General features: G+C 36.5%; 1 protein-coding gene across 1 annotated transcript in view; it reads left to right on the top strand.

Moving 5' to 3' along the window:
• Positions 1-21,365, top strand: part of ZDHHC17 (zinc finger DHHC-type palmitoyltransferase 17) — a 53,688-nt gene extending 32,323 nt beyond the window's left edge. Inside the window, exons 10-17 of the mRNA XM_063309015.1 lie at positions 1,103-1,203; positions 5,761-5,885; positions 7,913-7,975; positions 14,670-14,763; positions 17,841-17,924; positions 18,184-18,341; positions 19,633-19,727; positions 20,233-21,365. Of these exons, the coding sequence (XP_063165085.1) occupies positions 1,103-1,203; positions 5,761-5,885; positions 7,913-7,975; positions 14,670-14,763; positions 17,841-17,924; positions 18,184-18,341; positions 19,633-19,727; positions 20,233-20,371 (859 nt within the window). The 3' untranslated portion in view covers positions 20,372-21,365. The remainder of the gene's footprint in view (positions 1-1,102; positions 1,204-5,760; positions 5,886-7,912; positions 7,976-14,669; positions 14,764-17,840; positions 17,925-18,183; positions 18,342-19,632; positions 19,728-20,232) is intronic.
• The last annotated feature ends 1,402 nt before the right edge of the window (positions 21,366-22,767 follow it).

Here is a 22,767-nt window from a genome sequence, read left to right as displayed (position 1 = left end):
GTATTGATAGTTTTATAATTGGAGAACAACAAAAATAGCGATGGAGTCTGTAGATGAAAATGCAGAAGCAGTGGCAGTGGGGTTTTTTCTTCTTTATTTCTTGCCACATTGTGAATATTCTGTACATTAAGGGCAAGCAGTATATTCCTGCTCAGGCCTTGCAAAAAGATTAAAATGATTAAAATCTATTGGAGAGCAGTGGGCATAAGCTCCTTTCCTCCCAAATCCAACTAGCTAAGGTTACATTTCTCAAAAGCGCATATGTCTTTAAGATTTCAGCCCAACTTGGGAGGGATGGGATTCATCCCTGCTACCTGAGTGGGAACATTTTTTGTAATATCTGAGCAGAACTTCACACTCTCTGTTCTTTCTTTTCCTGTCCAGTTCTCTTCGCAGTGTTTTTCCTCTTACTTCTTCATTGATTCTGCTAGAAAGAGGGCATGTATGAGAAAGTTTTTGTGTGTGTGAAGATTGACATAACATTTATATGCTTTACTGGACAAATGTTTAAAAATTCATCCAGGTGGTTGCTAGTGTTGATGTATTTGCTGGACAAATGTATCTTAACTGCATTATTCGCTGTTAATTCCCAGCAACATCATGGTGGATTCCAGTTTTGAAATTCAGTTACCTCATTAAAGATAATACTTCCAGGAAGAAGTAAAGAAACAATAGAGGAAATTGACCTAAATAGAGTAGATTAATGCTGGACAAAAGGGTGCTTATTCCGGTGGCCAAATTTATAGTAAGGTAAATGAATGATGAAAAGGATAAAATGCAAAGGTAAAGCAGTCTGGTCAGCCTCAGTGTTTATGTATATTTTAAAAATAAACTGGATAAAATCTTATGATAGAAATAATGCTTAATTGGCTTAATTGATACTTGAGGATTGCAGGCTGAACAGAGCAATTTCTGAATCTGTCAGTTGGGAACCTAGCAAGCATTTATCGAATGATGTTGTTAAACATCTTTTCCAGTAAAGTGAACTTACCTATTATTTTAGCCTATATAACTTTTTAAACAGATTCAACTATATTAAGCAAACAAAGATATGTAGCATATATACTAGTCAATTATGTGATGTTGTTTCTCTGTCCCACAGATCATTCTTTGATCACTCCATGCATAGTGCTCTGCCTCTTGGGATCTATCTAGCAACAAAATTCTGGATGTATGTAACGTGGTTTTTCTGGTTTTGGAATGATATCCTTTCTCTTGATCTCAGCATTTGTTCCAGGAAGACGTTTAAGTATGCAGAATAGTGCAGCATTTCCTTGATAATATACAACAGAAGTAGCAATAGTTAAAACCTATAGAATCATCTGTCTGAATTATTCCAGGCACAATACTAAATGAAGTTTACCTGGTTTATGGCAAAATGAAATTTGTCCAGGGTTGTTTGTGAAATTCCTGGGGCTCTCTTTTTAGTATCTTCCTTTTCCTAGATTCCCTAGGTTTTTCCCCCTTTTTCACTGATTATCACATTGGTAGTGGACATTGTCATGTAAACTTTAGGAAGAGCTGAAAACTGAAAACAGCAGAGCCTTGGCAACCAAAGTTCACATTGGATTGCCTTTGCTTTCCAAGCAAGCTATACTGTGTGATCAAGAAGAGATGATTGTCTACCTCTCCTGATGGAGAGTTATGGTTGTGGAAGTGGCCCAGGTGGAGGAAAGAAAATTAAGACAGAACTAGGAAGAGGGTGCTAAGCTGTCCATCAGATGTTCCTCCGCTAGCAATAGTAGCAGTTTGGGTCCCATTTCTGGCATGGGATTCTGCTTGGCAGCTCAAGCACATTAAGCTAAACTTCAAAGAGCATGCTTAGCACATTGCCATGGAGAAAATAAGTATCCATGGCTTGGTCAGCAGTGTAGAAGGTTCATTCTGTGCTGGGTAAGCCAGAAAGCAACTCAGTCTACCTCTAGAGATGGCCAGTGATGATGTTGCTGGGCCCCAGATCATGACCCAGTTGAGTGAAACTGAGGTTACATGCAGTCACATCACTCACACATAAAACATGGAAATGCTCTAGGCAGCAGCAGACAATACAGCCCAGGCTAAAGAAAAATAACTTTATTCTTTCTTTGCTACTAATGCCATTGCCTGACTGCATGGAAGATAAACTATGGCTTATTTTTGTAGAGATTCCTATGTAAAGTTGAAGTGCATGTGAGTGGGTTAATGTTTGTGACCTTCTAAAAAGCAGCAAATGAAATGCAGAGACAACCTTAAAGATTGGTGCTTGCATGTGATACATGTTTAAGTTCACACATAAGTCATGTACATGGAAAAAGTACTAGTAAATATTGGTTTTGTTGGTCTGCTACTTAGAGATGTGTGTGCATTCTCTTCATGCTCTTGATTCCTTTTAATGATGAGACTGAGAATCCTTTGCAGCGAGTGTCTTCATTTTCAAGAGCACCATGTGCATAGCTAAACCCAGCAAGCTACCATCAATGTAGTTTATTTTTCTTCGGAAAATGTTTGGCTTTGAGTGCATTGAAAAGCAAAGGGTAGCTCTGATTGATTGGCTCTTGGAGTATTTCACTCTGGTGTTGCCACTGATTCATTTTCTTGCATTGTAGGCATCGCATTATCTTGAGTTCTTTTATTTGTGGAGTCCTCAAAATGCATTTAAAAATACAAAGGTCAAGGCTGAGTGGCCTGTACGCGCACCTTACTCATGCTGTTTTGCATTGTTGGTACAGTCAGAGCCAGTGTGGTTTAGTGGTTAAGCTATTGGTCTGACACCAGGGAAGTCCAGGTTTATGTCCACCCTCAGCATGGAAGCTCACTTTCTCTCTCAGCCCAAACAACTTCTCAAGATCGTTGTAGAAAATAAAAGGAGGAGGAAGTGCTATGTACACTGCCCTAGGTCCCTGAATGAAAGGCAGGATATAAATCTAATACTGTAGCGCAATTTGCTTGCAAGTATGTTTGAGCTTGGGTTTTTTACCTGTTTGCTGCAGTTTGTAAGCAATTCAGGTGTTAAAAGAGACATTCTGGTGAGGGAAAGTGTTTGTATGACTTGAATAATTTTATTACTGCGTGTGGTAAAAAATGTAATGTATGCAATGTAGTATACTATAGTATAGTGTAATCTAAACTTAATTTCATTACAGATGTAAATGCTGGCAACCAGGCAAGGAGGGAATTTTGAGTTTTCCAAGTGGGGCTTCTCTCCCAGGCAACATCTAACTTGCTTGCTCAGTCTACCAGGCAGAGTGGAGAGACTTGGTTCATGTTCCTTACTGACTGCAAAGTTAGGTTCAGGGTGTAATGTTTGCCTATCCTAAACACACTCAGGCTCACAAGCAATGGCTTGAAACAAATCTGGTTTATTTAGGAATAGTGTGCAAGTACAAAGAAAGCTGAGAATGAGCAGAAGCACGCCAAATACAAACTAAAAACCGTCGGTGCGAATGTAAGCCCTCCCCGCTTACAACTATTTCAAGTTCCCCATCCCAGGTGCCCCTAACGAGTTCAGCTAATCAACGGGTAAAAAGACCTTGAACACACACGATAACCCAAACACATTCCATCCCCAAGAAAACAGATAGACAGCCTGGTACAAGGTCTCCCAGCAGCTCCCTCCCAACTGGAACGCACGTCAGCACCATGGCATGCGAAACGTTATGATGTAAATCAAACATCGCAATGGCGAACATGACACAGGGACACATGACCTAGTTTGGGAGAAGATGCTTAAGTGTCCCCTTGATGATATACCACTTGGAATTAATTTAATATTTTTTGCCAGCATGTGTTCGTGCCCTAGAAGAGGTAATTTATTGAAAGAATTGTGTTGTGTGAGAGCTCAGAAACACATAGAGCCAGCCAATCACCCATCACACTCCTTTTAGTAAGAATACCTATATCCCAGGGTAAAATTTGTTTCTTTGCCTGCTAAGCTCAAGGAAGGCTAGGGCTAAGGCTACCAAGTCTGGACTGCAAAGTCTGGGTGACCAGTAGATGGCAGCAAAGAAGTAGAGATTTTTGTCTTGCTTTGCTGCCTTCTAGTGGCTGTTCAGATTTGTGCAGGCAAGACTCTTGTTCTGAATTCAAGTGTAATCTATTAACTCTTCTGGATTTCAGATAACCCAAACTCAGTACAGGCATTATGTTCCAGATTTAGCTTTTCCAGACTTTGGCCAGCCCAAAACAGGTTAACACAACCCAGGGTTGTAATGTTCTGTGATCAAAGTGAAGCAAATTTTTGTTCTTTGTGCATCTCAGTTTTGAAGAACCTAAAAATATAATCATTATACTGAGAAATGTATCACTATTCTTAACATTTAAAATATATATTATTCGGTCTATCCAGAAATATATACATACATATACATACATATATTAAAAGAACTGTAGAAATTAAGAGCATGGAAATTTTCCATTCCCATATGAATGACTCCAAATGACACACAAATTCTGCTGTTTTATAGGTTATGTCAGCCAACTTTAAGGGATGATGTTTTGATGCCACCACTTCTCCATTCTTTCAGCTGCAGTAGACTCTTTTTCCAGTAAAACCTTTAAAAGATACAATTTCTTCTCACAGAATAAAAGGGATTCCTTTTAATGAGTAGTATGTTAAATACAAATTAAAAAATAAATGAAAAATTCAGTCACTTGCTTTGTGAATAATAAAATCAAGCAGACTGTTGCTCATACTGTGTTTTAGAAGGCCATGAGCAGGGAGTGGAAAATAACTTCCAATACGTTAATTTGGTTTGCAGATTCTTAGATTAAAAAATATATATCCAAGTTTATAAAGAGCTGACATTACCAAAACTGTAGTGGCATATAGACAAGTAATGCCATTCATCTTTTTCCTAATAAACTATGTGTAATCTTTGCCATTTTCTTGAGAAGTCTATATATATACAGTACTTCAATATTTAGAATGCATTATAGGACTTTTATTTGTTATAATCACACATTTTAATTTAAAGTAGATTAAGTCCCATTGAAAACTTTTGACTACATGGTTTTAAGTCATTTTCTAGACACAACCTTAATATTTTGTTAATGTTCAGCCTTCCCCAACCTGATGCAATATCTGCACTACAGATATTTTATGCTATAATTCTCATTATTTCCCATCTAGCATTGTCTTTGGGAGAAATATGGGCAGAATAATTCTACCATGTTAATAATTGTGTTCTGATCTCAGAAGTTCTAATAATTCCAAAGGCATGCCAGCACAGACCAGCAGAGTGGAAATGAGGACAGATAGATGGCTATAACTTGGTGGAAAATTAATTGTTCTGAGGCTAGAACTTTGAGGGAAACACTAGAATGTTCCATTTTTCTTCCAAAATGTGCTAATCTAGCAATGGTTTAGTAGTTTTTGGAAATAAATGTTCTGGAAGAAGAAATTATTTGTGTTGTTCTACGGACCCTAGAACAGTGAGATTTACCCCTTGCTAATCTTTATAACTTTCAGTCTCCTTCTTGGATGTGCTTTAAGTTTTTCATTTCCTTTACTTGATGTTATCCCCCACCCCCCAAGCTCAGGATGTAATAGTAAGTATGAGAGGTTTGAATTCCATTGTCCAAATGCTTTCCTCAGTCTTCCAGTGAAACTTCCTTGATCCTCCTCTTTTCTCTGCCTCCTGTATCAAGAACACTCTTTGGTATCTAAAGTAGAAGTAAATTTCATTAATTAAGAAAACTTTGGTTTGAAGGACACTGCACTGTTTTAAAATAAAACTAATATTTACTTGAGTATGTTATATTTAAATTCCTTAATGATAGTACATCTCAGTTTTCTGTTTATCCACCTTCCATTTCTTGCTAATAGTGTTGCACTTTTCTATAATTTTGGAAAATCCTGGAAATCAGACCCAGGAATAATTAAAGCCACGGAAGAACAAAAGAAAAAGGTAAACAAGATTTGGCACTTGTTAATAAATAATGAAGTTTAATTTTCTGTATTTATTCTTAAGGTATTTGTCTTATGAAAATATTCTTTCTCGTTCATAGTCTCTGTGCATCAGGTAAGGAACTTACCCAAGGTCCCAGAGGACATTTTAGCAAAAAGATAGTCATACAACAGCTACATTTTGATTCCTCTCATTTTTTCAGTTATGTGGAAAATGTTTGTGTTGCTCTGTTTCCTTTTTTAATGTCTGAATTTTTCCTTTTGTGCAGTTTTATGTAGCTCTTTCCAGCCATAAGTCATCACAGTGACTTAGCCAGGTTGAGGTTTGAATCAATCTATCAATAATCACCTTTGGAATCAGCTAGGCAGGAAAGAGTGAAACTACTGAAAAAACATGCTCCCAACCCTCCTTGTCTGTTCCAGAACGAATTCATATAAAATGAGCAAGCCCCATTTCCCTACTATATTTAGATAAATGTAATCTTCCTAAAGCGACACTTTAACAAACAGGGACACTGTTATATATAGTGCCAAGGACTCCTGTAAATTAGAGGGATGAATTTCACATGTTTCCTGCATCTGTTTCTGTTTTTAATTTTATTAAACATAACAAGTTTTAAAATGAGTTGAGGACTCTGCCTTAATGTAACCTGTAAGAGACTTGAAAGTCTTAAAAATTATTTTTGGGAAGGTAAGATTTAGGCTGCAGATAATTTAAGCACTATAAATACTTGCATGTGTGAAACTAATTCATTCTGCCTAATTCAAGTCCATCTTTAGCTACAAAAATTCACTTGGTGACTCTGGGCCAGCCATATTCTCTCAGTCCAGTCTACCATACAGGGTTGTTGTTCTCTGGATAAAATGAAAGGAGTTCCCTATGTAAGACATCTGAGTTCCTGGAGAAAAAGTAAAATAAAAATCTAGAAATAAGTAAGTGCAGTGTCCTAACCACATCTAAGTACTTTTAGACATTGTGCTGAGAGTGCTACTAAGTCCATGATCTGAGGTGTCATGCTTGGTCACAGTCCTCTGGTCTCTCAGCAGAAGACTTTCACTCTGAAGGGGAATAGTCACTTGCAGGTTTAGGGCATGGAAGACACAGGGCATCATTTGGGCCTTGCCACTCATACTGTACAACAGTGTTTCTCAACCATGGCAACTTTAAGATGTGTGGACTTCAAGTCACCATGTATAATGTTGGCACAATTTTACCAGAGTTAAAATTGTTGTTATTTAGGAGTTACTTCTTTGCAGGAACTTGCTGGTATTAAATGTGTTTTACTTGAATGTTCACATTCTTCAGTATTTTTATAATGCACTGCCATTGTTTTTGTTTTTGTTTGGGTTTGTTTTTGCTCCTGTCCAGTTTGCCTTCACTTTTTCCTTGTTCTTGTTTATTGTTACATTGTTTTATTCCTTTTAATGTTGTTTACTTGATAAATGCCCAGAGTTGTTGGGCGCTGGGCGAAATACAAATGTTTAATAATAATAATATTCAGTACTAATATCAAAACCAACAGTACATAGTCAAAATGGTTGAATTTACAATTTAAAGCCTACAGTATGCTGACATCAACCAATATGTTAAAATGAATGATAAATAACCAATTTTTTTTCCCAGTTCATTTAAAAAAACAGCAATGTTAATCCATAATTATGGGGCCATGATTAAAAAGGTTGTGGCCTTACGAACCTAAACAGTATGGTGTTAACTGAGATCTTAAAGGTTTAAGAGTCTCATAAAAGTGCAGACAATCTTTCTAGTAACAGATACAAAACATATAGAACTGAATGATAACAGTCCTTTTGATTGGACCCAGCCTGGCAACGAACACAGCTGGTTAGTTAACATGCTCTAATGGCTTGGCATCCAGGCAGCAGAAGCACAGTAAAATTGCACAATTTGATTTACTTGTCAGACACTGAGATGTAAGCTAATCTGACTCTATTTATAAAAATGGAGATACTATGTCTTAACTCAGTCCTTAAAAGATTTAATGTGTTGTTTGTTTTATTTTTCTACAGACAATAGTGGAACTTGCAGAGACAGGAAGCTTGGATCTCAGTATATTCTGCAGTACCTGTTTGGTAGTATGCTTTTTCCCTAACACACACACACACACACTACACTACGCTTACATGTATTTAAACTATACATTTTAATGTTGAATGTTTTAAAAATAAATGTATACTTTAGGATTGCAAGAAGACACATTCACATAGAATATAACTCATTCTTTGCTCATTCAGAATTCAGACATATGAAAGCCATAAAGAGCAGCATTAGTGTTATTGTTGATATGAAACTAAAAGTAGGATATCAAGGTTCCTCATTAGAGTCTTCATTCTGATGAAGCAGCAACATCTGAAAACTAATTTAGGTGACTCTGGTTAGAACTTAGAATTAAAATATCTGTAACATTTTGTAATGAACCCATATTAAAGTAGATAAATTCTGACAGATGGCTATACCATAAGTTTAAGAGGGTTTTTTTTAAACTTTCTGTAGAGAAATGCATATGAAATTACAGGAAATGACAATTCTATTAAGACTTATTTAGTTAGTTTTTGTATATCTTTCCTAGTCACTAGGACTAGGACTGAAGGAAAAAATAATATAAGCAACATTTAAAAAAACCTAGTGGTTGCCAGTTCATTGGAATAATATTTTCTTCAGGGCCCTTCTGAAGGCATGGAGAGTTGGGCCAATCATATTTCTAGGGTCAAGACTATTCCATAGTGTGGGGGCTGTAATAGAGAAGGCCTGATCTTTTGATTCTGTTCCATAAGCTTTACAAGGAGACAGTATTCTTAACAGATCTTCTCTAGATTACCAGACTAGAAGGGCAGAATCATACTTGGTAAAGTGGTCTCTGAGACATTCTGGTGCCGTGCTATATAGGGCTTTATAGATACTATCATTTTGAATTGGATCTGGAGGCTTATGCAGCCAGTGCAACTACCTGAGGATAGGTGTAAGTCTCACATAGCAGGTTTCCCCAGTTGGTAATCTGCTGTTTCATGCACCGGTTGCAATGTTCAAAGGCAACCTCGCATTGAGTGCATTGCAGTAGTCCAATCATGCAATGATCTGGGTGTGAGAGACTGTTGCAAGAGCATCCTGGTCATAGCTGGGTGAATGTCCCTCAGGTCACAGCTTCCATCTGCTATTATAGCAGGAGCCATGAGTCCAGGAGGACTCAGATCACAACACAGGTGTTTCATGGAGTGTATGTCCCCATCAGGAACATACACAGGGCTAATATTACAGGATGCTTGATAACAGTGGCTCCCATTTTGGTAGGGTCTAATCTGAGCTTCTTTCTCCCCATTTAGACCCTTACATCCTTCAAACACCAGTACAAGACTTCTGCAGCATCTCCAGCTTGGCCTGGAGTAGCAACGTAAAATTGAGTGCCATCAACATAATGATGACACCTTACTTCAAACCAACAGATGATATCGCCCAGCAGCTTCATATAGATGTTAAATAATGTAGAGGATAGGACTGAGCCTTGAAGCATGCCACAGTGGAGTGGCCAAGGGCTCAACCATTCATCCCCCATGACTACTGACTGGAACTGTCCATTTAGGTAGGAACAGGACCATCATAAAGCAACAACAACAGAGGCAGGCAGTCCATCAAAAAACACCATGACTGATTATATCAAAGGCTATTGCAAGGTCTAAAAGGGCAAGGAGAGGTGTACTTTTCCTATCAAGTGCTGACAAGTTCCTCTACCAGAGCAACCAATGCTGTTTCAGTCCCATGGTAGGCTTGAACCCTGCCTGAAATGGATCAAGACCATTTTCTGTAAGATCCTCTATAGCTGAATCCCACCATCATCTCAACAACCTTTCCTAGAAAGGGAAGGTCGAATACAGGGCAAAAGTTGTAAAATATGATCATATAATGAATTGGCTTCCTCAAGGGAAAGTGAACCACCACCTATTAAAAAGCCAGTAGCATAACACCCTTCTTCAAGAAGTATTAACCATCTTCCAAATCCACCTTCCCACACTTACCCAGCCACGCAAAGGAGTCAGGAAGGACAAGATTCAAATCTGTAGATAGCAGAGCTCATGCTATATTGAATCCTATTCACTTGCAGTCCATAATTTCAAAAGAATATCAGATCATGATGCAAGATGCTGCCCCACTCACCTCAACTGGACCCTCCAAGCTGATGTCCAAACCAAAGGAAATACAGCAACCTCATCCAAAGGAAAACTTACAAACTCATCCAAATGGTCTGCAGGTGCCTTGTCCCACCCATTCTTCACTAGAAGGATCTAGGTCACCTTGAACAAAACACCCACTGATATCTATGGTTGCAATAAATACAGGAAAAAATGGCACTTTGCTGCTCTTACTGCCATTGAGTAGAGTTTAACCTGAGCTTGTACTAGTGGTCAGTCATACACACTTTTGGTTTCCTGCTATTATTCTAGTTGTTTTTTCAAGCACTTCCATCTCCCTCAGCTTCTCAAAAAACCAAGGAGCTTGGTTTGCAACTGGAAAGTGACTACACAAGAACAATGCCTCAGCAGCAGCTTTGTGAACTCCTGGACCTCAGCTTGAGGATGGTTTTGGAATCCCCAAGGCTTTTGATCTTGGGTAATTTCCATGTGCATACCCTAAGGAGATTCTAGAAGAGTTTAATAGTTCATAGCCTCCATGGTGACCAAGGGTTTGTCACAAGTAGTAGTGCCTCTGATCTACATAGTTGGGCATACGTTTGTTCTGGTCTTTTACTCTGGAGCAGATGAGACATGGTCTCACTCTCCCTTTCACTCTTCACTACTCTGCTTTTACAGACAGCCCTCTGTGCTAGTCTCTGCCTGCATTGCTGCCCCTCTTACTGGTCTTTCTGGAGATGGCACCTTTGCAAGGTAAAAACAGATTTTAGGCTCTCATCCTGGATCAATGTTCTCTTTACCACTTCTAGCATGATAACAGTGCCTGTCATCTTTCATTCCCCTATGGATTCGCACACTGAAGGTGTCACAGTGGAGCTCACCAACCATGTTGTAATCAAAGGACTTCTGTGCCATCTTCCGGTCCAGTCCAGGCTTGGGGCTATGCTATTATCTCTCTCAGTCAGAGGACCGTTACAATATTCCATCTGCTCTATCTTGATATCCCTCTAACCTTCATCAGTCTATTACTGTCTAACACCTCTCCTTATCTGATGTGCCTTCCGCTTCCTTTTTCTCAGTTCCATCTGGCTAACCATTCCCAAAACAACAAATAAACCACAGCAGCTAAAACGCTACCCCTAGCTGGGCACCATCTTAAATATAGATGTTCCATATCTTGAATGGGACCATTTTGTTCTTTGTCTTCATCAACAGAACATTTTACATACATTCCATTGGCGGCTTGGGGAAGACATGCCAATGTATTCAACCAGTGTGTCAGCACTGAGTTCCATAGCTTCCTACTAGCAGTTGAATTTCATTTGGCTACTGTAGAAGTAATGGGAAGGATAAGTACCATTTCATTTCACTTTGGCTTGTTCATTCTACTCAATTACATGTGCACACATGTGCACATATTTTTTAAAGGAAAATTTAAAATTTCAATTAATCAATTACAGATGTACAAGTAGTTTAAAGCCTAAGTTTAAAAAAAATTGCCTTAGCCTTTGGGAAGATGTTGGTGCAGTGATCTTGAGAACACATTTTGGATGCCTACATTTTGATTTTATCAGGAAGCAGCTGATTGTAATGCTTGTGCTATCTCTGTGATAGCTATCACACTCATAAACTGGCTTCAGGTACATCAGGAATATGAAAGGTTTGCAGCTGTGCAAGCTAATCCAATTATCCCCACTCCAATGCAAACTCTGGTCAGAAATACAAAATCATCTTCAGAATGTGAAACATGAGTTTCCCTATGTTCCTAAGCGAACCGTGTATTGAAACCCTTCATGATAAGATTTGCTGTTTCTACAGTATCTAGTAGACACAATTGCAATAATTCTTTGTACTTCGTTATATTTTGTCATTCTGAAATATCACGGCAACTTTATATTACAGTTCTGAAGTCTGGAGTTCAAATTTTATTGCTTATTATTTCAGACCGTAACTAGATCAAGTGGTTATGTTGCTGTCTAGTTCTGGTTCTTGATTATCTCCAGAGCAACATGAGTACTAGTGTTACTTGCTTTCGCTTCCATCTCTATCTTTGCTAACAACATTGGACATGAATCATATATTTTATAATACTTATAATTTTATGAGGCCTCAGTGTGCAACTGAAACCATATTAGTCATTCTTGTTGACCATTGGCAGGACTAGGATGGTGGAAATGAAATTATCCTGGTGCTGCTCAGTCTTTTGGCATCCTTTGATACCATTGATGGTGGTATCCTCCTAGGCCAGCTACAAGATTTGGGAATGGTGGACACTGTTCTTCAGTGATTCTTCTTCTTGAGTGGCCAGTTCCAGTCTGTGGTAGTAATTAGAGAAAGATCGAATTCTCGGCTATTTCATTATGCTGCACAGCTAAATAACTACATAAAGCTGCTGGAAGGGGTCATCCTCTTGCACAGAGTGAGGTATCATTGATATGCTCTGATAATATCACAACCTTGGCCAGGCAAGAGATGTGGAGGTCCTGACTTGGTGCCTGGAGATGGTTAGGGTCTGGATGGGAGAAAGGGATTTAGACTGAATCCTACCAAGACAAAGATGGCTTTGGATTTGTAAGTCAACTGACTTCAGAGTTAGTCCATCTTTGGGTAAATTGGGTAGCTTCTGGGTAATTTCAAGGTGCTCTTTGCCAGTACCTGGCTCAGGACCTTGGTATCTCTGTGACTACCTTCTCCAAGTTGAATTGACCTGTCCAATAAGATCTAGGAGAAAGGGCTTGCTGAGGGTTCCACCACTGAGGGATGCCATTTTAGGGGTCCCAGAATCAAGCCTTCTTCTTGATAGCTCTTATCCTTTGAAATAGTTCAAATATCTGGGCCACCTCTGTTTTCTTATTGGACAGTCAAAACAAAAACAAAACTTGACTCTTAAGAAATGCATTTGGGGACTGAAACTTTCCGCACAACCCGAGTTCAATCCCAACGGAAGCTGGATTCTCTCTCGGGTAGCCGGCTCTGGTCAACTCAGTCTTCCATCCTTCTGAGGTTGGTAAAATGAGTACTCAGCTTGCTGGGGAAGGTGACAACTGGGGAAGGCAATGGCAAACCACCCCGCTATAGTCTGCCAAGAAAGCGGCGTCCCCCCAAAGGGTCAGACATGACTCAGTGCTTGCACAGGGGACCTTTCACTTTCAAGATCATGCTACTCTGAATGGTGGTACATTGGCCTGAATGGTTATAACTGTATTAATTTTTGTTTTTAATCTTAATGGTATTGATACTGCATGCCACTCATTGTCTCTGGAAATGGAACAGCATATAAGTGTAATAAATATTCAGCTCAATTCAGTTACTGCTACCAGACCTTCCTGTTATTTCTGTTGCTAATTTGTCATTTTCATTCCACCCATTAAATTATTGACTTCATTCTACTTCCATATTGTCAATCTAATATAACTACAGTACCTTTATAATTATGTGTAACATATTTTATACTGGGTTCCAGATGATAGCTAGGCTGCATCATATATGTTTTCTGTCTTAAGCTGCTTTCATTTTTCATTTGGACAGATGGAACATTCAAACTATTGCATTGCTTCATTGACGTATATATGTCACCTTTCTGTAGCCTGTTTTCTCTCCTACTTCTAAATGTTCAGTATGTGTAGTCTAAATGTGAAGTATCAGCCACGAACTACAAGTATATTTCTATCAGCAATTAAAGATGAATTTTGCAGTTTTGTTATAGTTCTGTAAATCATATACAATATGTTTTTGTATGGCACTTAGTTATCCAGTATATGAGTTTAAGATTAATCTGAATCCTGACTTAAAGCAGGCTGCTTCGAACAAAATCTATAGCTTTGAAAGGAAAAGCACAATCATGATATATCAAACTAAAGGGGGGGGGGTATGAGTGATTCAGTACATAGGAATATTGCAAAAACTCATAGAGTTTCTGCAACAGATATAGATACAGATATGTAAAGTAAAATGAGTATGCTAGTACACATGGTAAAATGTTAATCTTGATAGTTTTGAGACATTAAATCTAACTTCTAATTTAGGAAATTAAAAGCTTAATTTTGTACTTGCTACGTTAATGTTTCACTTCATTGGTATGTGTAAGATAACATTTATTTTGATGAAATATGTTCACGCATAATACTGAAACTTTATCTCTTGTTATTTCCCCTGTAGCTTGAAATTTATTATTCATGGGTTATTAGTTGATCTTTAGATAACCATAAATTTCCTTAAGACTTCATTATTAATCAGTAAAATATTTTTTTCATTAGTAAAGTCTTAGCTATTTATGTCTCAAGATCAGGCTTCTGTTGTTTTAATGTTGACAGCTTAAAGAAAGAACTGGGGAAGAGGGGATAGAATTCCAGTTCATGTTTGGCTATTTCAAATCCAGTTATTCAGTTTCTAATTATCTATATTCTTTTAAACCACTGAATTTATATAAGAAGGAAACTCCATTCTAAATTTATATTCTTTACCTGTCTGTCTGTCTGTCTGTCACACACACACAGCGCCACATAGTGAAATAGGCTTAAAATCAAAAGGATTTTTTTAATGAGGTCACACTACAATTCTTGATGATACTGCATATTCAAAATTTCATATATATTTGCAAAGCTGTTGTTACATAGTATGCATATTAAAATCTGTCAAACAGATACGGAAACCAGTGAGGTCCAAACATTGTGGTGTATGCAATCGATGTATAGCCAAGTTTGATCACCACTGTCCATGGGTTGGTAACTGTGTAGGTAAGTATTGTTTGAAGATACTGTCCAGTATATTTTATTTATCAAATACGCTTTTTATTTTAAGCATAACACTGTACCTTAATTTTTATGTGCCCAGCAATGCATTTTTATTCTAGAGAAATAAGCATAACCTTATGCCTGTGAATTTGGTATGTGCAGAACTCCAGAATGTTCCATTTCAGCTCCAGGTTGTACTAACCTGGCTGTACTAGGTATGATCCAATAATTTTCCAGACTTTCTTTCCTGAAGATATATTTAACAATATTTATAATTGTTAAATCCATACTGACTCTGGGTGGCATATAATAGTTCAGAATACAATACAATAAAACAAAATTAAAATGATAAGGTCATTCAAAAGGAACAACAGGCTAAAAGCTCACTGGCATTCTACTAATTTTTAACAAGCTTCCTAAAATAAGGTGGTTGCGACCATCTATACTTCTGGCAGGTAAGATGTTCCTTAATCTGGAGGCCATCACTAAGATGTGTTGCCTGGTCTATACCTCGTGAAAGCTGTGAGGAGGGGGGACTTTCCGAAGGCCCCTCCCTGGTGTCTGAACTGGACAGGGAAGACATTGTTGCATCATGAGGGCTTGAAAGACAATGACCAGCACTTTCAATTGCACTGTGAACTGTTGGTGACCAATGCAGTGTTATTCTATGCTAACAAGATAATGTGATCAGCAATCTTGCTGCAGTATTTTCTACCAGTTGCAGCTACCAAGTTATCTTCAAAGGAAGCCCCACTTAAAGCATATTACAGTAGTTTTATGGGTTGATGATCAGGGCATCAGTAATTGTCAGCGAGCATCTTGGTCAAGATAAGATCATAAATGGTCACCAGGCAAAATTGGGGAAAGGCTCCCACCTGCTGTTTCAGCAGAAGTCAAGAGTCCAGGAGAACCATCCCATACCAGCTTTTTTTTTTTTTTTTGAGGAGGGGTAATACAACCCCATCAAAAGTAACTATTGGGACTACTGCAGATGTTCACTGATAAACAGCAATTCCATCCTAGAAGGATTTACATCAAGAAAACTGCATACCCTAAAACAGCCTGATCTATATTCTCCAGAACATCATATCCCTGAAATGAACATTTTGCATATATTTACCATGCAAAGTGTGTCAAAATTAGTGTGGGCAAGGCAAGAAAATGGATGTGTATACTATTTTCCAGCAACTTCCATTATTGTGTAAGAAAACAGTGGTGAAAATAAGAGACCACAGACATTTTATATATTATTTCAAAGGTATAATTTTTTGCTGTTGTAGAGGATAATTTATGCATGTAAAGTATTCCATATCTTAAATTATTTCCATTTATGAGTGTCTTGGAAAGCAATTTTACCTTCTTCAAATTACCCAATAAAGTTTGGCAAGCATTTCTGTTCATGTTAACATGCAATTCACATTTCTTTAAATAGTAATCATGTAATACAGTACAGTTGGGTAAGACTACTCTAGAAATGGTTAAGAAGCCCCAATTCTAAGTTCAGCGATGCTACAGAAGTAATAAGTAACCCTACATTTTTTTTTCTTTTAATATAAGCATTTTATTAAGTTTCAAACAAAGATAAAAGGTACAGAAAAAAAAACTAGAAAGAGAAAAAAACTAAAGTGTAGAAACACAAGAGAAATTTTTTTTTCAAAGTTACAAAAAGAGGGAAAACAAAGTCCAAAACTTAAAAAGAATTTTTAAAAAATTTCCAAAAATAACGATAAGCACCAAGAGAGCCTGCTTCTCCTTGCTAGAAAGCCTTAGAGTACACATACGTAAAAGAAGTATAAATTGGGTGATTTAGAAATGGGGTGGCCAGTCTTAGTGTCCCTTTAAGGCTAGAGCACGGCTTGGAAAATGGTGACGTCCCAGCCTCCCGGCTAGCTCTTATCAGTCGAACACGAACACGGTTTGTGACCTTCTGGCTGCAAGCAGCTGTCTGTAGGACAGATGGGGTGATTCCAGATGTTTTCCTTTTTCCAGAAAAACACTCCTGGGTTTCAGGGAAAACCTGCCTGAGCCCAAAAAACTGTCATGTTGTCAGTTCTGCCCACGGAGCCCATGGGCACAGCTGTTCAGTCCACCATGTCCCCACCAGAAGTCCAAGTAACCCTACACTTTGGATCTGTCCTCTTCTAGACAGTGTTTATGATATGTTTATGATAGTGTGTTGCAATGTTGCAAAATATAGGAGTAAATAAATAAATCCCTTGGGGGGGAGGTGCTTTAATGAATTTGAGCCAATAATAAATGCAGCCACTATATATTAATGTAGGTAGAAACTGATGGTTAAATCTGAAGAGTCAAATTTTTAACTTAGAAGTAGTTACTTCCAGGTTTCACTTAACATAATATTTAAATATGAATTTGGTGGAAACGTTTGAAGTGAAACATTTTGAGAAAAACAGAATTCAATAATCACCTGCTAAATAATTAAGTTGGGCTAGATTTGGGGTAGAGGTAAGTATGATTTATAAACAGTATGATTCATAAAATAGTATGATTTATAAAATACTGGTAACTGCAAAACTTAAAATGTAAACTTGGGAAACAGTATCTGTCTCCCACAGATAGAAAGGATCCATTTGTTCAGATCTTCAGAAGTAAGTTCTGGGGCTATACAAAGTTGAGAAATCTGCAGGGTTTGTACTCTCCTTTTCAGCAGCTGAAGCATCTTGAGTGAAACTCTTGTGATGGATTATTCTCATAGATAGGTCAAAATGTAGAATGCAAGCCATAATTTTAAAGTTTGCATTTGAATAATTTCCAGTACTAATCTTTGTACTGTGTTGTCATCTCAGGGGATAATAAAAAAAATTGAGCAAAACATCTGGTTTTATATTTCATATTTATGCTCATTAGTACATCTGATTCATTTCAGTATGTCTGCCTTCATTGGTTCCCTAAGAGGCTTGTGATTTATTTGCAAACCACCCAATGAGGTGTACTCTCCAGCTGGAACAAGATTCTCTTAAATATTCTGGCAGAAAAGTTAGGCCTGTGCATTATCTTTTTTGTCCTGTTAATGTAGTACAAAAATGAATGTTTTATTGCAATACTTTGTTTTTTCACAGGAGCAGGCAATCATCGTTATTTCATGGGGTATCTATTCTTTTTACTCTTCATGATTTGCTGGATGATTTATGGATGTATCTCATGTAAGTTTAGTTTGTTTCATATATTTCTAATTGCCTAGCTTAAATCAATGCATCTGTGCTCTGTGCATCAATTTTGTATATTTTTCTTCATATTAATTTATCTGTTTATCTGATTTTTATCATTAAAACACTTTCATTTTGAAACTATTTTCATATAGTTTACTCTTGGAGCAAAAAAATTCCATTTAAACACTGAAATCATACAGAAGTATTTTCTAAAAATGTGATATATATATATATATATATATATTTATTTTAGACTGGGGAATCCACTGTCACACCAGTTATACAACAGATGGTTTTTGGACATATATTACACAAATTGCCACTTGTTCGCCTTGGATGTTCTGGATGTTTTTGAACAGTGTGTTTCATTTCATGTGGGTTGCTGTACTACTAATGTGTCAAATGTATCAGGTAGGAAAAAAACTTATTTACATACAGAAATCTTCTGCTGAATATATGGAATGTTACCATAGAAAATAACTCCATGCATGAGGATATATATATATATTCTCTCCTACTGTAGCTATTCTATTTAATACAAATTACCAAATTTTAAATGAGTTGATTTCTTAAGTCTGGATGGCACTGAATATAATACTGTTTTTGTAGGATGTGGTTAGTTTGGTAGGGCAAATTGTGATTTTGAGTATGTTCTCATGGATCTTTTATTATAAACTATCGTAAGTGGAAGAAACACATACTGTAAGAGGCTAGAAAAGACTTACAAAAGTACATACTGGATGCAGCTATTCTATTTGTGAAAGATAACCCAATACTGTCAGTAAGATTTTACCACCACCACCACCATTTCTGAGAACATGAAGTTGAGGTAAAACAATGAACCTAAAATGCCATTAGTGTTTGGAAAGCCTGGGTCTGATCTTGGAAGTGTTCCTTTTATTAATAGTGAGAGCCATTAATTTGGTCATCCCTGTCTAAGTAATATTTTAGTAGATAGATTTCATGTTTCAGTGTTCTGTGTTTGTGTATGTATGCATGTTTGTTAGCATTGCTAGTCCTTGAAAGTTTATTTGAATATTTAAAAAAAAACTTTCCTGGGGTTTTTGTTTGTACAGTTTGGTTTTAAGTACTATTTTAATTTATTCATAAATCACACATGCCATCTTATTAAATTACACTTATGTATCTAGTAAAAAGCAAAATACAGTTAGATGAAGAGAATTTTTTTGATGAAAAGAGAACAATTTAATGCTAAATAGATGTTATCACAACCCCAGTGCAGTGTTTTGGGTTCCATTAAGAATCCAATGTTTTGGAAAAAGTGTAAGTGCCATACCTGTCTGTAAAAGACTGCTTGATCCTGGAAGGAGACGTGGTTGTTTCATGAGTCACTGGCATAGAGGGTTGTATTCACACTACTCCAGGTTTTGAAACTCCTTTGCCCAATCAGCTGTGAAGTATTGAGTTATCTCTTAAATATTTCAGAAAGGAAAGCATTGACTCCGATGTTGGCTTGATGTTTAACTTGGTTCAGAGTAGCTATTACGGTAGCTGTAATGTACTGAAGATCTATTGTGTGTGTGAAAAAATGAATTCTGTTAGCATGCAATCAGAAAAGAGTACATTTTATTATCTTATGCAACTCTATCTCTAAATGAATACTGATTCTGTTTTTAGTGGCTTGATATTCCTGTAATTTCAATGCTTTTAAATATTGGTTATCTATTTTGTTTTTTCCTAGATTTCTTGTTTAGGTATTACTACAAATGAAAGAATGAATGCCAGACGATATAAGCACTTTAAAGTTACAACAACATCTATTGAAAGTCCATTTAAGTAAGTATATGAATACGATAGTATTTAAATGTTCATATGATACTCAATGTTCATATGATACTCAAGGTGAAATAGGTTAGAGACACAATGAACCAATCAGGTTGTGTAGATTTTTAAATTATTTTTTAAACTTTTCAGTGAAATATAACGAGCCAAAAAAATAATACTTAGTTCCATCAGAACTAATGCTATATGGCATGTATTACTCCTTGAATATAGTATCACCATCAGTCCTTTTGGAAATCCAAAATACTAAATTGATAGCACGGTCCCCATTACAAGGCTGAGAAAAGGCAGTGTACTGTAAGTAAGACTCCTAATGAGCTATTTGAATCAGGAACTCAATAACTTACAACTGCATCAGTTCAGTAACTGTGAATATTGTCAGAACCAACGAGCACAGTAATTACTGTGAAAATCATCCATATTATTAATATGGGTAACATTGCATTTGTTAGTTGCAATATTAAGTACATATGCCATTTTTGTTTTTTGTTCTTTTTAGCCATGGATGTATAAGAAATATTATAGACTTCTTTGAATTCAGATGTTGCGGTCTTTTTCGCCCGGTTATTGTGGACTGGACACGACAGTATACAATAGAATATGACCAGACATCTGGAACTGGCTACCAGCTGGTGTAACACCCACTTCCAAACTGTGAGCGTATCATATCTGAGTGGTGCCTGGAAGTCTGTTTCTTTTGAATCCACATCCCTTGAACAGTAGCATGTTATGAATAGAGCTAACAGTGAATCTCATGGTACCTTCTTTGCATCTGTTTTATTAACAGAAGTTTAAAAAAGGACAGAATAAACTGCCAATCCTGACAATGAGGAAGAAGAAGGGAATTTTAACTGTCCTTACTACAGGAGTAACTCAGAAAGACATATTCACACAATTACATTTTATTTTCACAAAGAAGCATGATTTGTTAAAAATACACACAGAATAAAGTCATGCTGTGCTGAAGATTCAATATTTATTTCATAATTTGAACAATTTCATTTGACGTTAAAGTTAAATTTCATGAAGCTATCAGTTCTTGAGATTGTATTATATTTACTGCAATGGAATTTTTGTATAGATTTGCTGTAGTATTATGTGCATTGAAAAATGTGCATTAAATACTGTGATGAATCATGTAATTTTGTCGGGATCTACCATGAAGTGTGAAGTTGCAGAAGCAGGATGTTGGTCACAAAACTCTTACCTAAATATAATGGTAATTGCGATCAGTTGTTAGGGCTGATTTGGTTCTGATACAAGAAATTACTCATAAATCTTATATGAAGTTGTATATCCTGGGCAGAAAATGCAACATAAAGGAGATCAACTTTTCTGCCTAATATAAAACATCACTTAAGTGCATGATGATACTTTCTAAAATTAAAAATAAAATATGATCTGAAAAAAATTAAGGAAAACTGTAATATATGCTGTTAATACAACTTTGTTTCATAAGTAATGTGAGACATTGTGCATGATATATTCTACCGTCATTAGAAAATTGGAAAACACAACAAGATGTTATATGGGAGCCAAAAAATAAAAGGGTAAATTGTTAGTAATTAGGATATGATTGTTATTAAATTGGTTGCTGTTCCCAAGAAGCAGAGATAGGTTAAAATAATTTTTTTTAGTAAAGGTAAAATAAATTTAAGCTAAAAAAAAATTTCTCTGTAGCACATGTACGTTAACAATGATATTACAGGCGTCATGAATTATATGGTATGTTGGTAAGTGGGAAAATACAATAAACATTTGTTTCAAATTATGAAATTTACGTATATTTGAAAGACAGGAAGTTGTGTAAAGTCACATTCCAGAAGCAATTTTTTGTTGTTGAATGTGATGCACTGATTTTCAGTTACAGCCTTTTTATATATTCCTTGTGAATTTTTTACTGCTTCCTTAAATATTGTTTACAGAGACTTGAAATATGTTTAGTTCTCTTAAGTGCTGTAGCAACATAGTGGTTCAAAAATCCTGTGAGGAGGATTTGGGGAAGGGATCTTTAATACAGAAATAGAGACCAGTGTAAAGAATGTGTATCTGTATATAAATAATTTATCAACTAGTTTTTGTAAGTGTGTGTGTGTACATGTGTGTATGTTAGTATATTTAAAAGCTGCTCATTTCATTTTATTCAACAAAAAATGTAGGATGATATCTAATGGGCTTTTTAGTAATGATCAATATTGCTATTAATAGGCACTGTACCCTGCAAGTTCACTGCATGTTTGATGCTTTGCAAAACTAGCATTTCCTGTAATATTGAGATTACAGGCATTAAAGCAATCCAGTGGTATTCCCACCCCTTGCCTTAGAAAGAGGAGCAGTGAAACTGTAAATAGTTGATGTTCAGTATTTGCAAGTATGCTTTTTCCCCCTTCAAGGTGTTTCTTTGATTGCCAGGTATCCATAGTTTGCAAGTACCAGATATCAAGATTTACAGAAATGCAACCTTAGTATAACTTGGCTATTTAATACTGGGAAACTTCAACTTATCTATAACACACTATTGTTGAGGTTAAAAAATTAACATTAGGTGCAGGGAGGCAAAAGTCCTGTGCCAGTTTGATAGATACATTTTAGAAAAATAAGAGTATAATATTATTGTATCATTCCTTCTAACTTTTAATTTCAAAGCTGAAAAAGATTGGGCAGCACTTTGTTTCATATTTTAATACCCCAATCCTCAGCAGGCTTAATGAGAAGCCCTACTTATTTTCTCCTTTAAAAAGCATGTTTAGGATTGCAGTCTTAATACCCTTGGCTCTATTTTGGGGAAAATGTATTTCCACAGAAAAAAAATACTTTTGAAAGGCCTCATAAGATTGATGTTACATATATTTGTAGTTCTTCTGCTATATCTAAAAATATATACCATATAGAGTCCTTGTCCAAATAACTGTCCTTCATAAAAGAAAAAGTAAATACTGCTTAAGTGAGGAAAAAAGTACAAATTCTGTTTTTGTACTCTGCATAATTGTCAGAGAAATAATAGTGGAAGATAAGGTTCAGTATTTGAGGCGCC

Source organism: Candoia aspera, chromosome 7 (genome assembly GCF_035149785.1).
Source record: "Candoia aspera isolate rCanAsp1 chromosome 7, rCanAsp1.hap2, whole genome shotgun sequence".
NCBI lineage: Eukaryota > Metazoa > Chordata > Lepidosauria > Squamata > Boidae > Candoia > Candoia aspera.
The sequence above is the reverse complement of the archived record's forward strand: the minus strand, read 5'-3'. Positions and strand labels throughout refer to the sequence as shown.